Source organism: Chiloscyllium plagiosum, unplaced genomic scaffold (genome assembly GCF_037043375.1).
Source record: "Chiloscyllium plagiosum isolate Xiang-an unplaced genomic scaffold, Cpla_swu_hap1 HiC_scaffold_20, whole genome shotgun sequence".
NCBI classification, from domain to species: Eukaryota; Metazoa; Chordata; class Chondrichthyes; order Orectolobiformes; family Hemiscylliidae; genus Chiloscyllium; species Chiloscyllium plagiosum.
The window spans coordinates 48,171,276-48,185,964 of NW_028270158.1; the positions used below are offsets into that span (position 1 = coordinate 48,171,276).

The 14,689-nt window shown below is 43.5% G+C and overlaps 1 protein-coding gene across 1 annotated transcript in view; it reads left to right on the forward strand.

The window, feature by feature from the left end:
• Nucleotides 1-14,689, forward strand: part of sun1b (Sad1 and UNC84 domain containing 1b) — a 67,304-nt gene that overhangs the window by 18,870 nt on the left and 33,745 nt on the right. Inside the window, exon 3 of the mRNA XM_043711336.2 lies at nt 13,730-13,930. Coding sequence (XP_043567271.2) covers nt 13,730-13,930 — 201 coding nt within the window. The remainder of the gene's footprint in view (nt 1-13,729; nt 13,931-14,689) is intronic.

The following is a 14,689-nucleotide window of genomic DNA, read 5'->3' on the forward strand; positions in this document are numbered from 1 at the left end:
TTGCCACCTGTTGACTTCGACAGCATCTTCATTCTCCTCATGAACCAACATGTATTCCTTTGACTTCAGCCTCTTGAGTATCGTATAACATCTCTGGAGATTGTAACAATCTCAAATTCAAATCCTGGTTAACGGCAGGAAGAATGGCATGAGATTTCATGTTTTTATTGTAGTAAATATTTTAAAAGGGAGGTAATAGCCGAGTGGTCTTATCAATAGACTATTAATCCAGAGATCCTGATCATGTTTTGGGAACCTGTGTTCGAATCCTGCCATGGTAAATGATGGAATCTGAAATCAAAAAGTATGTGATGACCATGAAACCTTTGTTTGTCAAAGAAAAACACAGCTGATTCACTCCTTCCTTTAGGGAAGGAAACAGCCATCATTACCTGGTTTGGCCGACTTGTGATTCCCGGCCCATAGTAATAACAATTGACTCTTAAATGCCTTCTGAGCTGTTACGGATGTGTAATAAATGCTGGCCCAATCAGTGAAACCCCCCTCAATAGACAATAGGTGCAGGAGTAGGCCATTCTGCCCTTCGAGCCTGCACCACCATTCAATATGATGGCTGATCATCTTTAATCAGTATCCTGTTCCTGCCTTATCTCCATAACCATTGATTCCACTATCCTTGAGAGCTCAATCCAACTCTTTCTTGAATTAATCCAGAGACTGGGCCTCCACTGCCCTCTGGGGCAGAGCATTCTTCACCCAGAGCCACCACACTCTGGGTGAAGAAGTTTCTCCTCATCTCTGTCCTAAATGGTCTACCCCGTATTTTTAAGCTGTGTCCTTTGGTTCAGCACTCACCCATCAGCGGAAACATGTTTCCTGCCTCCAGAGTGTCCAATCCTTTAATAATCTTATGTCTGAAGAAGATCCCCTCTCAGTCTTCTAAACTCAAGGGTATACAAGCCCAGTTGTTCCAGTCTTTCAGCGCAAGGTAGTCCCGCCATTCCAGGAATTGACCTCGTGAACCTACGCTGCACTCCCTCATTAGCCAGAATGTCTTTCCTCAAATTTGGAGACCAGACCTGCACACAATACTCCAGGTGTGGTCTCACTAGGGCCCTGTACAGCTGCAGAAGAACCTCTTTGCTTCTATACTCAATCCCTCTTGTTATGAAGGCCAGCATGCTATTAGCCTTCACTACCTGCTGTACCTGCATGCTTACCTTTATTGACTGGTGTACAAGAGCACCCAGATCTCTTTGTACTGCCCCTTTACCTAAATTGATTCCATTTAGGTAGTAATCTGCCTTCCTGTTCTCGCCACCAAAGTGGATAACCATACATTTATCCACATTAAACTGCATCTGCCATGCATCTGACCACTCACCTAACCTAGGAGGAGAAAGTGAGGTCTGCAGACGCTGGAGATCAAAGCTGAAACTTTATTGCTGGAACAGCACAGCAGGTCAGGCAGCATCTAGGGAACAGAAGATTCGACGTTTCGGGCACATGCCCTTCTTTCCTGAAGAAGGGCATGTGCCCGAAACGTCGAATCTTCTGTTCCCTAGATGCTGCCTGACCTGCTGTGCTGTTCCAGCAATAAAGTTTCAGCACTCACCTAACCTGTCCAGGTCACCCTGTAATCTCCTAACATCCTCCTCACATTTCACCCTGCCACCCAGCTTAGTATCATCAGCAAATTTGCTAATGTTATTACTAATACCATCTTCTATATCATTAATATATATTGTAAAAAGCTGCAGTACCCCACTGGTCACTGCCTGCCATTCCGAAATGGAGCCGTTTATCACTACTTTGTTTCCTGTCAGCCAACCAACTTTCAATCCAAGTTAGTACTTTGCCCCCAGTACCATGCGCCCTAATTTTGCTCACTAACCTCCTATAAATGTCTTAAAAAGACTTAAAACCATATATTAAGCATGATGGTTAATCGTTTTGGCAACATGTTCTTGAGCCACAGAAAAGAATACTCTTGGCACAGCTGAGAAAACACACCTCTATTCTTTTGGAATATTTGTTCGTTCTTTGGGTGTGTATCACTGACAAGGCCATCATTTGTTGTTGATTCCCAATTGAATGGAGTAGCTTTATTAGATTTTTCAGAGTCTTCATGTTGCAGTTTTTGGAGTCATATGCAAGTCAAACCAAGTAAGGGTAGTAAGTTTCTCAAGTTAGTTAGCCAGATGGGTTTTTTGTAGTGAATAACAATAGTTTCACTGTTACTTTTACGGTGATTAGATTAAGGAGGTGGGGAGGAAGGAATTGATGGCTGCCAGTATTCTGGCTAAAATATTCCTGTTACTAAAGCAACTTTTTTGGTTTTGACACATTCTGTTACACCTTTTTTCAAAAAAAAGAACAAGGCAAAGCCCAGCGCTGAAAATAATTCACATGTTGCGAAGAAATTTTCAGAAATTAGTGTGGGGCCAAAATTAAGTCATTTTGCTAAATGTGCTTAATTTAGGAAAGCCAATGTGGAATTATTCAGGACAAATTGTGGGACTTAGATTGGGTTGGATATCTGGTCGGTCTGGACGAGTTGGATCAAAGGTCTGTTTCTGTGCTGTAAATCTGACACTAAGTGTTGGTTAAAATGAAGTTTTTGAATGACATAAAAATTGCTTTGGGTGGTAAATAGTGAGGATAGTCATGGACTGTGGGAGGATGTCAACAGTTTGCTCAAGTGGGCAGATTAGTGGCAAGTAAAATTCAATCCAGAAAATTTGGAGTAATGAATTTGAAAAGATGTAATGAGGCAAAGAGTTCTCATGAATGGTAGGACAGTGAACTACGAAAGATGAGAGGGTCCTTCATGTATACTTGCACAGATCCTTAAAGATAGGGCATGAAAATATGGTGGTTAAGGCATATGGGATACTTGCATTTATGAGCTGTGGCATAAAGACAAGAGCAAGGAGCTATATAAAACACAAGTTGTGGCCTAACAGCAGTTCTGGTCACCAAATTACAGGAAGAATGTGATTGCACCCAAGGGGGTCCATAGGAAATTCCAATGTGGAACCTGAGCTGAAGGGTCTGAGCTATTAGTAAAAATATTGTAGGATTTGTTCTTTGCAGTCAAAACTCAGTCTAAACATGAAAAAACACCTTTTCTTCGGATCATTCGGGAAGCAGAGAGGGGGTTATTGACAGGACTTAGAGAGGTAGTCACTCCCCAGATAAAAGAAAAAGACAGATGGGTGCCAGTTAGGGGACAGGAATAGAACTGGCAGGCAGTGCAGGAATCCCCTGTGGCCATTCCCCTCAACAATAAGTATACTGTTTTGGATACTGTTGGGGGGGATGACTTACCGGGGAAAGCAGTGGGGTACCCCCTGCTCAGAAGGGAAGGGGGAAGAGGAGCAGAGCAGTAGTCATTGGGGACTCGATAGTTAGGGGGAACAGATTGGAGGTTCTGTGGGGACGAGAGAGACTCACAGTTGGTGTGTTGTCTCCCAGGTGCCAGGGTCTCTGATCGTCTTTTTAACATCCTTCGGGGGGAAGGAGAGCAGTCCCAAGTCGTGGTCCACATTGGCACCAAGGACATAGGTCGGAAGAGAGATGGGGACTTGAGGCAGAAATTCAGGGAGCTAGGATGGCCGCTTAGAGCTAGGACAAACAGTTGTTTTCTCTGGTTTGCTGCTCGTGCTAGTGAGGTGAGGAATAGGGAGAGAAAGGAGTTGAACACGTGGCTACAGGGGTGGTGCAGAAGGGAGGGTTTTAGTTTTTTGGATAATTGGAGCTCTTTCTGGGGTAGGTGGGACCTTACAAGCAGAATGGTCTTCATCTAAACCAGAGGGGTCCCAATATCCTGGGTGGGAAATTTGCTAAAGCTATTAAGGTGGATTTAAACTAATACAGCAGGGGGATGAGAACCAAAATTGTAGAACAGGTACAGAAGAGGATGAGAATAGGGAGTTCTAAAATAAAGTATCTGACACTGGCAAGTGAGAATCTGGATTGAAGTGTGTGTACTTCAATGCGAGGAGCATCCGAAATAAAGTGGGTGAACTGGCAAGTATGGGTTGGTACCTGGGACTTCGATGTTGTGGCCACTGCAGAGACATGGATAGAGCAGGGACAGGAATGGCTGTTGCAGGTTCTGGGATTCAGATGTTTCGGTAAGAACAGAGAAGATGGTAAAAGAGGGGGAGGTGTGACATTGTAGATCAGGGACAATATTACAGTTGTAGAAAGGATGTTTGGGGACTTGTTAACTGAGGTAGTATGGGCTGAGGTTAGAAACAGGAAAGGAGAAGTCACCATGCTGAGAGATTTCTATAGGCCTCCGAATAGTCCCAGAGATGTAGAGGAAAGGATAGCAAAGATGATTCTCAATAGGAGTGAGAGGGGCAGGGTAGTTGTCATGGGGGACTTCAACTATCCAAATATTGACTGGGATTACTACAGTACGAGTAGTATAGATGGGTCAGTTTTTGTCCAGTGTGTGCAGGAGGGCTTCCTGACATTATGTAGACAGGGCCTACAAGGGGCGAAGCCACTTTAGATTTGGTACTGGGTAATGAGCCTGGCCAGGTGTTAGATTTGGAAGTAGGTGAGCACTTTGGAGACAGCGATCACAATTCTGTTATGCTTACTTTAGTGATGGAAAGGGATAGGTGTACTCCACCAAGCAAGAGTTACAGCTGGGGGAAGGGAAATTACAATGCAATTAGGAAAGATTAGGAAGTGTAGAATGGGGATGAAAACTGCAGGGGATGAACACATTAAAAATGTGGAGCTTATTCAAGGAAAACCTCCTGTGTCCTAGATAAGTATGTACCTGTCGGGCAGGGAGGAAGATATAGAACCCGTGAGCCGTGGTTTACTAAGGAAGTAGAATCCCTGGTCAAGAAGAAGGGTTATGTTAGGACAAAATGTGAAAATCCAGTTAGGGCGCTTGAGGGTTACAAGGAAGTCAGGAAAGACCTAAAAAGAGAGCTCAAGAGTCAGGAGGAGACATGAGAAGTTGTTGGCGGATAGGATCAGGGTTAACCCTAAGGCTTTCCATAGGTATGTCAGGAATAAAAGAATGACGAGAGTTAAATTAGGGCTAATCGAGGATAATGGGAAGTTGTGTGTGGAGTCAGGAGATAGGGGAAGCACTAAATAAATATTTTTCGACAGTGTTCACAATAGAAAATGAAAATGTTGGCGAGGAAGATAGAGATACTTGCATCTAGACTAGAAGAGATTGAGGCTCACAAGGAAGAGGTATTAGAAATACTGCAGAGTGTGAAAATAGACAAGTCCCCTGGGCCGGATGGGATCTATCCTAGGATCCTCTGGGAAGCAAAAGAAGAGATTGCAGAGCCTTTGACATTGATCTTCAAGTCATCATTGTCTAAAGGAATAGTGCCTAAGGACTGGAGGACAGCAAATGTGGTTCCCTTGTTCAAAAAGGGTAGTAGAGACAATCCTGGTAATTACAGACCAGTGAGTCTCACTTCAGTTGTTGGTAGTGTTGGAAAAGGTTATAAGGGATAGGATTTATAACCATCTGGAAACGTATAATCTGATCAGGGACAGTCAGCACGGTTTTGTGAAGGGTAGGTCGTGCCTAACAAATCTCATTGAGTTTTTTGACAAAGTGACCAAACAGGTAGATGAGAGTAAACCGGTTGATGTGTGTGTATGGATTTCAGCAAGGCGTTCGATAAGGTTCCCCACAGTAGGCGATTATACAAAATGTGGAGGAATGGGATTGTGAGAGACATAGCAGTTTGGATCAGTTTTCATCAGGCTTGATGAAAGAAAACAGAGGGTTGTAGTTGATGGAACGTGTTCATCTTGGTGTCCAGTTACTAGCGGCATACCGCAAGGGTCAGTGTTGGGTCCATTGCTGTTCGTCATTTTTATAAATGACCTGGATGAGGGTGGGTTAGTAAATTTGCAGATGACACTAAGGTCGGTGGAGTTGTGGATAGTGACGAAAGATGTAGTAGGTTGCTGAGAGACATAGATAGGATGCAGAGCTGGGCTGAGAGGTGGCAAATGGAGTTTAATGTGGACAAGTGTAAGGTGATACACTTTGGAAGGAGTAATCGGAATGCAAAGTACTGGGCTAATGGTAGATTCTTGGGAGTGCAGATGAGCAGAGAGATGTCTGTGTCCATGTACACAGATCCCTGAAAGTTGCCACCCAGATTGATAGGGTTGTTAAGAAGGCATAGTGTTTTGGCCTTTATTAATAGAGGGATTGAGTTCCGGAACCGGGAGGTTATGCTGCAGCTGTACAAAGCTCTGGTATGGCCGCACTTAGAGTATTGTGTACAGTTCTGGTAACTGCATTATAAGAAGGATGTGGAAGCTTTGGAAAGGGTGCAGAGGAGATTTATGAGGATGTTGCCTGGTATGGAAGGAATGTCTTACGAGGAAAGGCTGAGGGCCTTGAGGCTGTTCTTGTTTGAGAGAAGGAGGTTGAGAGGTGACTTAATAGAGACATACAAGATAATCAGAGGGTTAGATAGGGTGGACAGGGAGAGCTTTTTTCCAAGTATGGGGACAGCAAACACTAGGGGGGCACAACTTTAAAGTGAGGGGAGATAGGTATAAGACAGATGTCAGAGGTAGTTTCTTTACTCAGAGTAGTAAGGGTATGGAATGCTTTACCTGCAACGGTAGTAGATTCACCAAGTTTAAGTGCATTTAAGTCGTCATTGGACAGGCATATGGATGTACATGGAATAGTGTAGGTGGGATGGCCTTCAGATTAGTATGACAGGGCGGCACAACATCAAAGGCCGAAGGGCCTATACTGCGCTGTAATGTTCTATGCCTCTCATGATTTTATAAATCTCTAAGATCATCCCTCACCCTCCAGTTCAGGGAAAAATAGCCCAGCTTATTCACCCTCTTCCTATCACTCAAACCCTCTATTCCTGGCAACATCTTGTTAATGTTTTCTGAACTCTTTCAAGTTTTAAGACCTCATTCCACAGAAGGGTGACGAGAATTGTATGAAGTATTCTAAAAGTAAAACATTACCTTCACCACCCTGTCTACCTTCAAATTCACTAATTATCAGTGCTGCTTATCTTTGTTAAAGGCCAGTTAAGTGAAACATTTTAGTTACCACTGTTCTCGCAAGCCATTTTTGTTGTTGCTATCTGGGTTCTTGCTTACTCAGTCGTGATAAAAGATTTGCAATTGAATTATGTTGTTCGAAGTGCAGGGAAATCAAACGTTAAATTCTTCCATAATTTTATGTGGAATATGTGACACTATCTTTCAGACTATAACTTCAATCTTTGAAGCCAAGTGCAATTTGAGATGCCATTGGTAAAAGCTGTATACAAATGAATGGAAAATTTGAGTTTGTTCATGTAGAATTTGGATTAATTTAGAATCATTGCATCAAGCATGTTTTTCAGTCAGTGACTGCTTGTTATTTAGGTCTTCTAATTCAGACTAATGCATATTCGTTGACTTGGTCGATGGACCAGCAGTTGACTTTTTAGCATGGTTGATGCTGTGAAATGAAGGTTTGATTAACTGAGTTGGCTGGATAGTTGGTTTGCAATACAGAATGATGCCAAATGTCTGTCCCGTTCCTGCACCAGCTGAGGTGGTTGTGAAGGGTGTTACCTTCTTAACCTGAAGAAGGGCTTATGCCCGAAACGTCGATTCTCCTGTTCCCTGGATGCTGCCTGACCTGCGCTTTTCCAGCAACACATTTTCAGCTCTGATCTCCAGCATCTGCAGACCTCACTTTCTCCTTCTTAACCGTTACCCCTTGCCTAAGGCATGGTGACCCCCCAGTTAACCAGTCGTCTTTGAGAGAGCAGCCCTTTGGTCCTGAGACTACGGAAACTGTACCTTTTTTACCTAAGTAGGTGAATGTAATGTTTTGTGCTTGTCTGCCATGTTTTGTGGCATTCCTGTATTTTAATTTGTGGCTGAAGGCTACCTAATCTAAATCATCCCTCCCAGTTTGATAAAATACTACCTATTGTTTTGTTTTAGTTTCTGCATTGCTGACTTCTCATTTAGTTTCCTCCAGCATATCCACCAGTGATATGTGTTCCTAAATTTTGTTTCTACACTTCTTCCATTTACAATTAAGAGTATGCTGCACACAAACATTTAGAAAATAGTTTTTTTATAAACATGAAAATTGGAAAATAAAAATACAAGATGATTGGTAGTAAGTAAGGAAGAGGTAAAAGGTTTGAAGCTGCAGTCTTGTATTGTAGAAGGACAAGTAGATTAACTGGGCATTTACATTGCTCACAGAAATCATTGACCATGTCTTTTTGCTTGTTAGGTTTGAGTTTTACGTATGTAAAATATATTTATATTATCTGAGTATTCTGTCTCTTCATTTGAGACCTTGAGTGAAACACATTGCATTGACTAATCCTCTGTGGCTCATGAATAGAATTCCTTAGGTGAAGTAATATTTAAATGAAAGCAAGATGCTGTGAATGTTGGAGATGAGAACTAAAACCAGAAATAAAAATAACCAGTACTTTAAAAAAAATTCAGCAATTCTGGCAGCATTTAGAAAGATTTCAAAGCATATCTATGTTTAATTGACTTGTGATGACCAAGCTTACACAACCTCTGTATGATATGTGGGAATAGGTTGAATTTTTTTCATTTATGGGACAACTCAGTTCATTTTTACAATGGTGAAATGTTAAAAATGGGAACAACAATGTGTATAGGGTATAAGCAGGCAGTGAAGGAATTAAGTTGTTTTGAGAAATGAGATTCAGCTGAGCATGACTCATCAGGTCGAACTTAGTTAACAGTGGGGTGCTGGAAGCAAGGGTAATGGGTTAACAAGGTAGAAAAACATTAATCATGTAGAACCAAGATGAGGTGGCATTCAGTATATGAGGTCAGTTTAACAGTGAAAAGTATTTATGTGAAGTCAATTCTTCATTGTGTAACAGCAGATGGCTTAATCTTCAGTATTGATATTAATTTAATTGGGTGACCATTACAATGAAAATTATTTAGATCCTCCCTGTAAAATGACTATATTGTTCATTGAGAAACTGCTGTTCCAGGGAAGACCGAGAACTCATGTCCCTGTGCATGTGGGTGATCATTCTCTTTCCTCCTAGGGCCCAGAATAAAGATGGAGGTAAAACTAAACTGTCTGAGTGTTTTGTTTTGACTGAGGGGAAACGGGACAACAGTAGTCAATTAAACTGTTGAGATATGGCATGTGCAATTTTGTAACAAGAAATTCATTTGGATTTTGCTGGTTGTATTTGAATTCGAATATGTCAGCATGTGAAACACTTTTAAAAGTTGCAGTTTCTAAAGGCAAACAGATCTGAGGGTTGTATTGTTTATTATTGGTCAACAGACCACAGTTTTAAGTCAAAAGATAATTTTCTGCTCACAAGAAAGCTGGCCTGTAGGCATGGTATTACTTTGCCCAGCGAATACCTCCTGATTATTTTCAACATGAGCTCTCTGCTTTTTCAAAAACACTATAATAAGTACTGTTCTTGTAAATGCCAGGAAACACTACATTGCACAGAATAAAAATGGTGTCCAAAGTGGTTTAAAGAAGTATGAAAGGAACTATCTGATTACGGGGATCACGCAGCAGTTAAGGAAATTGGAAACTCTACAAAAAGCTGAGTCTAAGTTAACTGAAGATTTCAAAATTCGGATTGGTAGCCTGGTTTGTCAGTAGTAAGAGTTACATATCCAGGGTAGACGGATAAGAAAGCTAATAAGTCATGATCCAACCAAATAGCAGATCAAGTTTGAGAGGATGAATTACATAGTATCTTGACAGCTATTCTTATGTTCCAACTACCTGTGTTCTGGCCAGTCCTGTCTTTACTCTGGGCTTTTGCCATTTTTGTAATAGTGCTGAGTGCAAGTAACTTTCATTACATAACTACAAAAGTTTGCTTTCTGTAGCACTTCATCGAGGAAGTCTTAGACAAAACCAGCTGTTTTAACCAGTTGGTCTTTAGTTTGAATGTCATTAAATACTGCTCTGATAACTTGATTTGGAGCTTTATAAGCTTTGGCAGGAGTACAAATCTTCCCTTCTGTCCACCAATAGTATGCTTACAATTTGTACTGCTTTCTATATACGTCAGTATGAAGGGACACATTCAGCCCTTTGTGCTGATTTGGAGGCTAGACTTACAAAATCTGCTATCAATTATCTTCTAGTATGTCTCCTTGTTAAAATTATGTTTTGTAAACTATTCATTACCTGTTTTGCATATAAAGAAACTAAATAATTTTAACCAACAGCTCTTCAATCATAAGCTGGTGCGAATTGTTAAATTGAGAAATTTTGATAAATTAAAACAAAATCCAACATGCCCTATTTTTCCATGGAATGTATTGCTCCTTTGAACATGAACTGTAAACAAGAATTCCCTGCTTTATATGTACTTGTGTAGTGGAATGCTATGGCAGCTGCTGTTTGATTACTAATTTTTAACATTTTTTTCTTTTGCTTAATTTTCTTTCTCTTGGCCTTTCCTGTCCCAAAATGTATTATAAAATCTGACAGCTCAATTACCTTGTGTTTTGGGCATGGAATGGTTTGAAGTTGCTTGCTTTACACTATGTAGTGTTCAATATGGCTTTGTTTGCCCCTTAGTGAACTGAAGATGTTTCCTTAGAAAGGGGAACAAAAATCACGTGAACTCCTACCTTAAACCCTGTTCCTATAGGACTGCCAGCCCTGCTGTATTTTCACCATCCCTCCAGACCTCCCCCTCTCTGAGGATGAAAGATTAGGCCTCAGCAGAGGCCTCACCTTCATCCCCCTACGTTCCCGGATTAATGAGTTCAATATGTGGCGAGGCAGCGAGCATTTCTTCTGCTGCCTTTGCCTCCGCGCCTACTTCTTCAACCAGGACTCCCGCCCACCCTCTGACGACCCCTTCTCCCGCCTCCAACACACCCCATCCATCTGGACACCCCGTGCTGGCCTCTTAGCCGCCCTTGATCTCTTCATAACCAACTGCCGCCGCGACATTGACCGCCTCAACCTGTCCACCCCTCTCACCCACTCCAACCTCTCACCCTCGCAACGTGCAGCCCTCCACTCCCTCCACTCCCTCTGCTCCAACCCCAACCTCACCATCAAACCGGCAGACAAGGGAGGTGTGGTGGTAGTTTGGCGCACTGATCTTTATATTGCTGAGGCTAAACGCCAGCTCGCGGGCACCTCCTCCTACTGCCCCCTTGACCATGACCCCACCTCATGCCACCAAATCATCATCTCGCAGACCATCCATAACCTCATCACCTCAGAGGATCTCCCATCCACCGTCTCCAACCTCATAGTCCCACAGCCCCGCACCGCCTGTTTCTACCTCCTGCCCAAAATCCACAAACCTGACTGCCCCGACCGACCCATTGTCTCAGCCTGCTCCTGCCCCACCGAAGTCATTTCTGCATATCTTGACACAGTCCTGTCCCCCTTAGTCCAAGAACTCCCCACCTACGTAGGGGACACCGCCCACGCCCTCCGCCTCCTCCATGATTTTTGCTTCCCCGGCCCCCAACGCCTTATCTTCACCATGGACATCCAGTCCCTATATACCTCCATCCCCCATCATGAAGGCCTCAAAGCCCTCCACTTCTTCCTTTCCTGCCGAACCAACTCGTACCCTTCCACTGACACCCTCCTTCGACTGACTGAACTGGTCCTCACTCTGAACAACTTCTCTTTCCAATCCTCCCACTTCCTCCAAACCAAAGGAGTAGCCATGGGCACCCACATGGGCCCCAGCTATGCCTGCCTCTGCATTGGATATGTGGAACAGTCCATTTTCCGCAGCTACACTGGCACCCCCCCACCCCACCTTTTCCTCCGCTACATCGATGACTGACTGTATCGACGCTACCTCGTGCTCCCACGAGGAGGTTGAACAGTTCATCCACTTTACTAACACCTTCCAGCCTGACCTCAAATTTACCTGGACTGTCTCAGACTCCTCCTCCCCTTCTTAGACACCTCCATTTCTATCTCGGACGACCAACTCAACACGGACGTTTACTATAAACCGACTGACTCCCACAGCTACCTAGATTACACCTCCGCCCCCTGTAAAAACGCCATCCCATATTCCCAATTCCTTCGCCTTCGCCGCATCTGCTCCCAGGAGGACCAATTCCAATACCGAACAACCCATATGGCCTCCTTCTTCAAGGACCGAAATTTCCCCTCTGACATGTTTGACGATGCTCTCCACCGCATCTCCTCCACTTCCCGCTCCTCCGCCCTTGAACTCCACCCCCCCAATCGCCACCAGGACAGAACCCCACTGGTCCTCACCTACCACCCCACCAACCTCCAGGTACATCGTATCATCCTTCATCATTTTCGCCACCTTCAAACAGACCGCACCACTAAGGATTTATTTCCCTCTCCACCCCTATCAGCGTTCTGGAAAGACCACTCCCTCCGCGACTCCCTCGTCAGACCCACACCCCCGACCAACCCAACCTCCACTCCCGGCACCTTCCCCTGCAACAGCAAGAAATGCAAAACTTGCGCCCACACCTCCCCCCTTCCTTCCTTCCAAGGCCCCAAGGGATCCTTCCATATCCGTCAGAAATTCACCTGCACCTCCACACACATCATTTACTGCATCCGCTGCACCCGATGTGGCCTCCTCTACATTGGGGAGACAGGCTGCCTACTTGCGGAACATTTCAGAGAACACCTCGGGAACACCCGCACCAACCAACCCAAACGCCCCGTGGCTGAACACTTTAACTCCCTCTCCCAGTCCGCCAAGGACATGCAGGTCCTTGGACTCCTCCATGGCCAGACCATGGCAACACGACGCCTGGAGGAAGAGCGACTCATCTTCCGCCTAGGAACCCTCCAACCACAAGAGATGAATGCAGATTTCTCCAGTTTTCTCATTCCACCCCCCCCCCCCCCCCCACCCTTTTCTCAGTCCCAACCCTCAGACTCAGCACCGCCTTCTTGACCTGCAATCTTCTTCCCGACCTCGCCGCCCCCACCCCCTCTCCGGTCTATCACCCTCACCTTAACCTCCTTCCACCTATCATATTCCCAATGTCCCTCCTCCCTACCTTTTATCTTAGCCTGCTTGGCACACCCTCCTCATTCCTGAAGAAGGACTTATGCCCGAAACGTTGACGCAGCCTGACCTGCGCTTTTCCAGCAACACATTTTTAAGCTACAGAACATTGTTTGGGAATGGCCTGGGACTAATTGCCTGATTGTCAGTTGAGGTGGAATGAGCAGGAAAATAAAACTAATTGAAGTAACTTTTGTGCCAAAATGATTTGGAATGATTCTTTTGTGAATGGTATTTCCTGTAATTGCTTGCAAGTTCGTTGTCCCTCTGGATTCTGAAATGATGAGTTTTAAAAGATGGACGTCACAAATTAGGATGGGAAAGTGCATGATTTGATGCAAGTTCAAGTTTTCGTGACTGTTGATGTTGCTAATCTGATCATATTTTTCTAATGGTGATATCTGAATCTTTGCATACTTTTAAAACTGGAATTTGAATCAATTTTTAAAAAGTGTAAGATTCTAGAAAACCTACTTGGGTATTAAATTTGTGATGAAAGATGACATGAAGTTGAAATTTTCTCAACCCTGCATGTACCCATTGCATGTTTTTAATAAAACCTTATTGGTGACTAGTTAATTATTCTGAGAATAATGTGCAGTTCTTTAAATTTGAGCGACTGTGTGGACAATAGTGTTACCATTTGTTAGTATTAATATTGGAGTGAAATGCTCATCAAGTATATTTTGTTACAGTTCTAGCTATTCTACAGAGGCGGTGGATTTTGAAAGCACGCATCACTTGCATCCAGTATACGACTCACCAAGGATGTCACGACGCAGATTGCGTCCTGTTAGCACTGAGTATTATTCTACAGAGTGTGTGCACAATGAGAGCATTGGTAGCAACCATTCTTTCACTGGAAGCCTCTTACCCTACAAGGAATTGTCATCAAGGTAAGGATTTATTTGGTGTGGAGGGCAACAATTAGGCTTGGGCTGATAACTTGTGCAAATGTTACTTGTGACTTATCTGACAAGGGCATCTCAGAAGACCATCTTACCAGTCTACCGGTGACTTTCAATGACTTATTCTTTTTCTCTGCTTTCCCCTTCAAAAACCGTCAATGTCTTTTAAATTACCACTGACCAGCACCTTAACTGAACCTGTTAAATACACAAACAAAATAGGCTGGGAGTTCTGGCAAGTAATTCAATGGCTGACTTTCCAAAGCCTGTCCACCATAAGGAACGTGTTGGAAAGTTTTAAAATTGCCTGGAACTTTGCAGCTCCAGCAAAACTCGAAGCTTAACACCATTCAAAATGATTTAATGATACTTAATCCACTTCTAAAATATTCCCTGCATGCGCACTGTAATAGTAATGTATAACACCTATTTTTGAAGTGCATTGCAGCAACTTAAGGTTCCTTCAGACTCTGAAATTCTTTCTTCGAGAACCAACAAGGGCAGGAGAACTTGGGAACAAGGCCGCCTGTAAATGCCTCTGAAAGTCATGCAATATTCTGATTGCAAATTATATTGTAGTTTCTTCGCTCACACTAGGTCAAAATCCTGCAATTCCTCCACTAATAATCATGTGGTGCACCTACATTGACTGCAGCCATCCAAGGTGTTTGCTTGTGGACCCCCCCCCCAAATAAGTGCAGTTGGAGGTGGGCAGTAAATGCACGACAGCAATGCTTATCAAAGTTG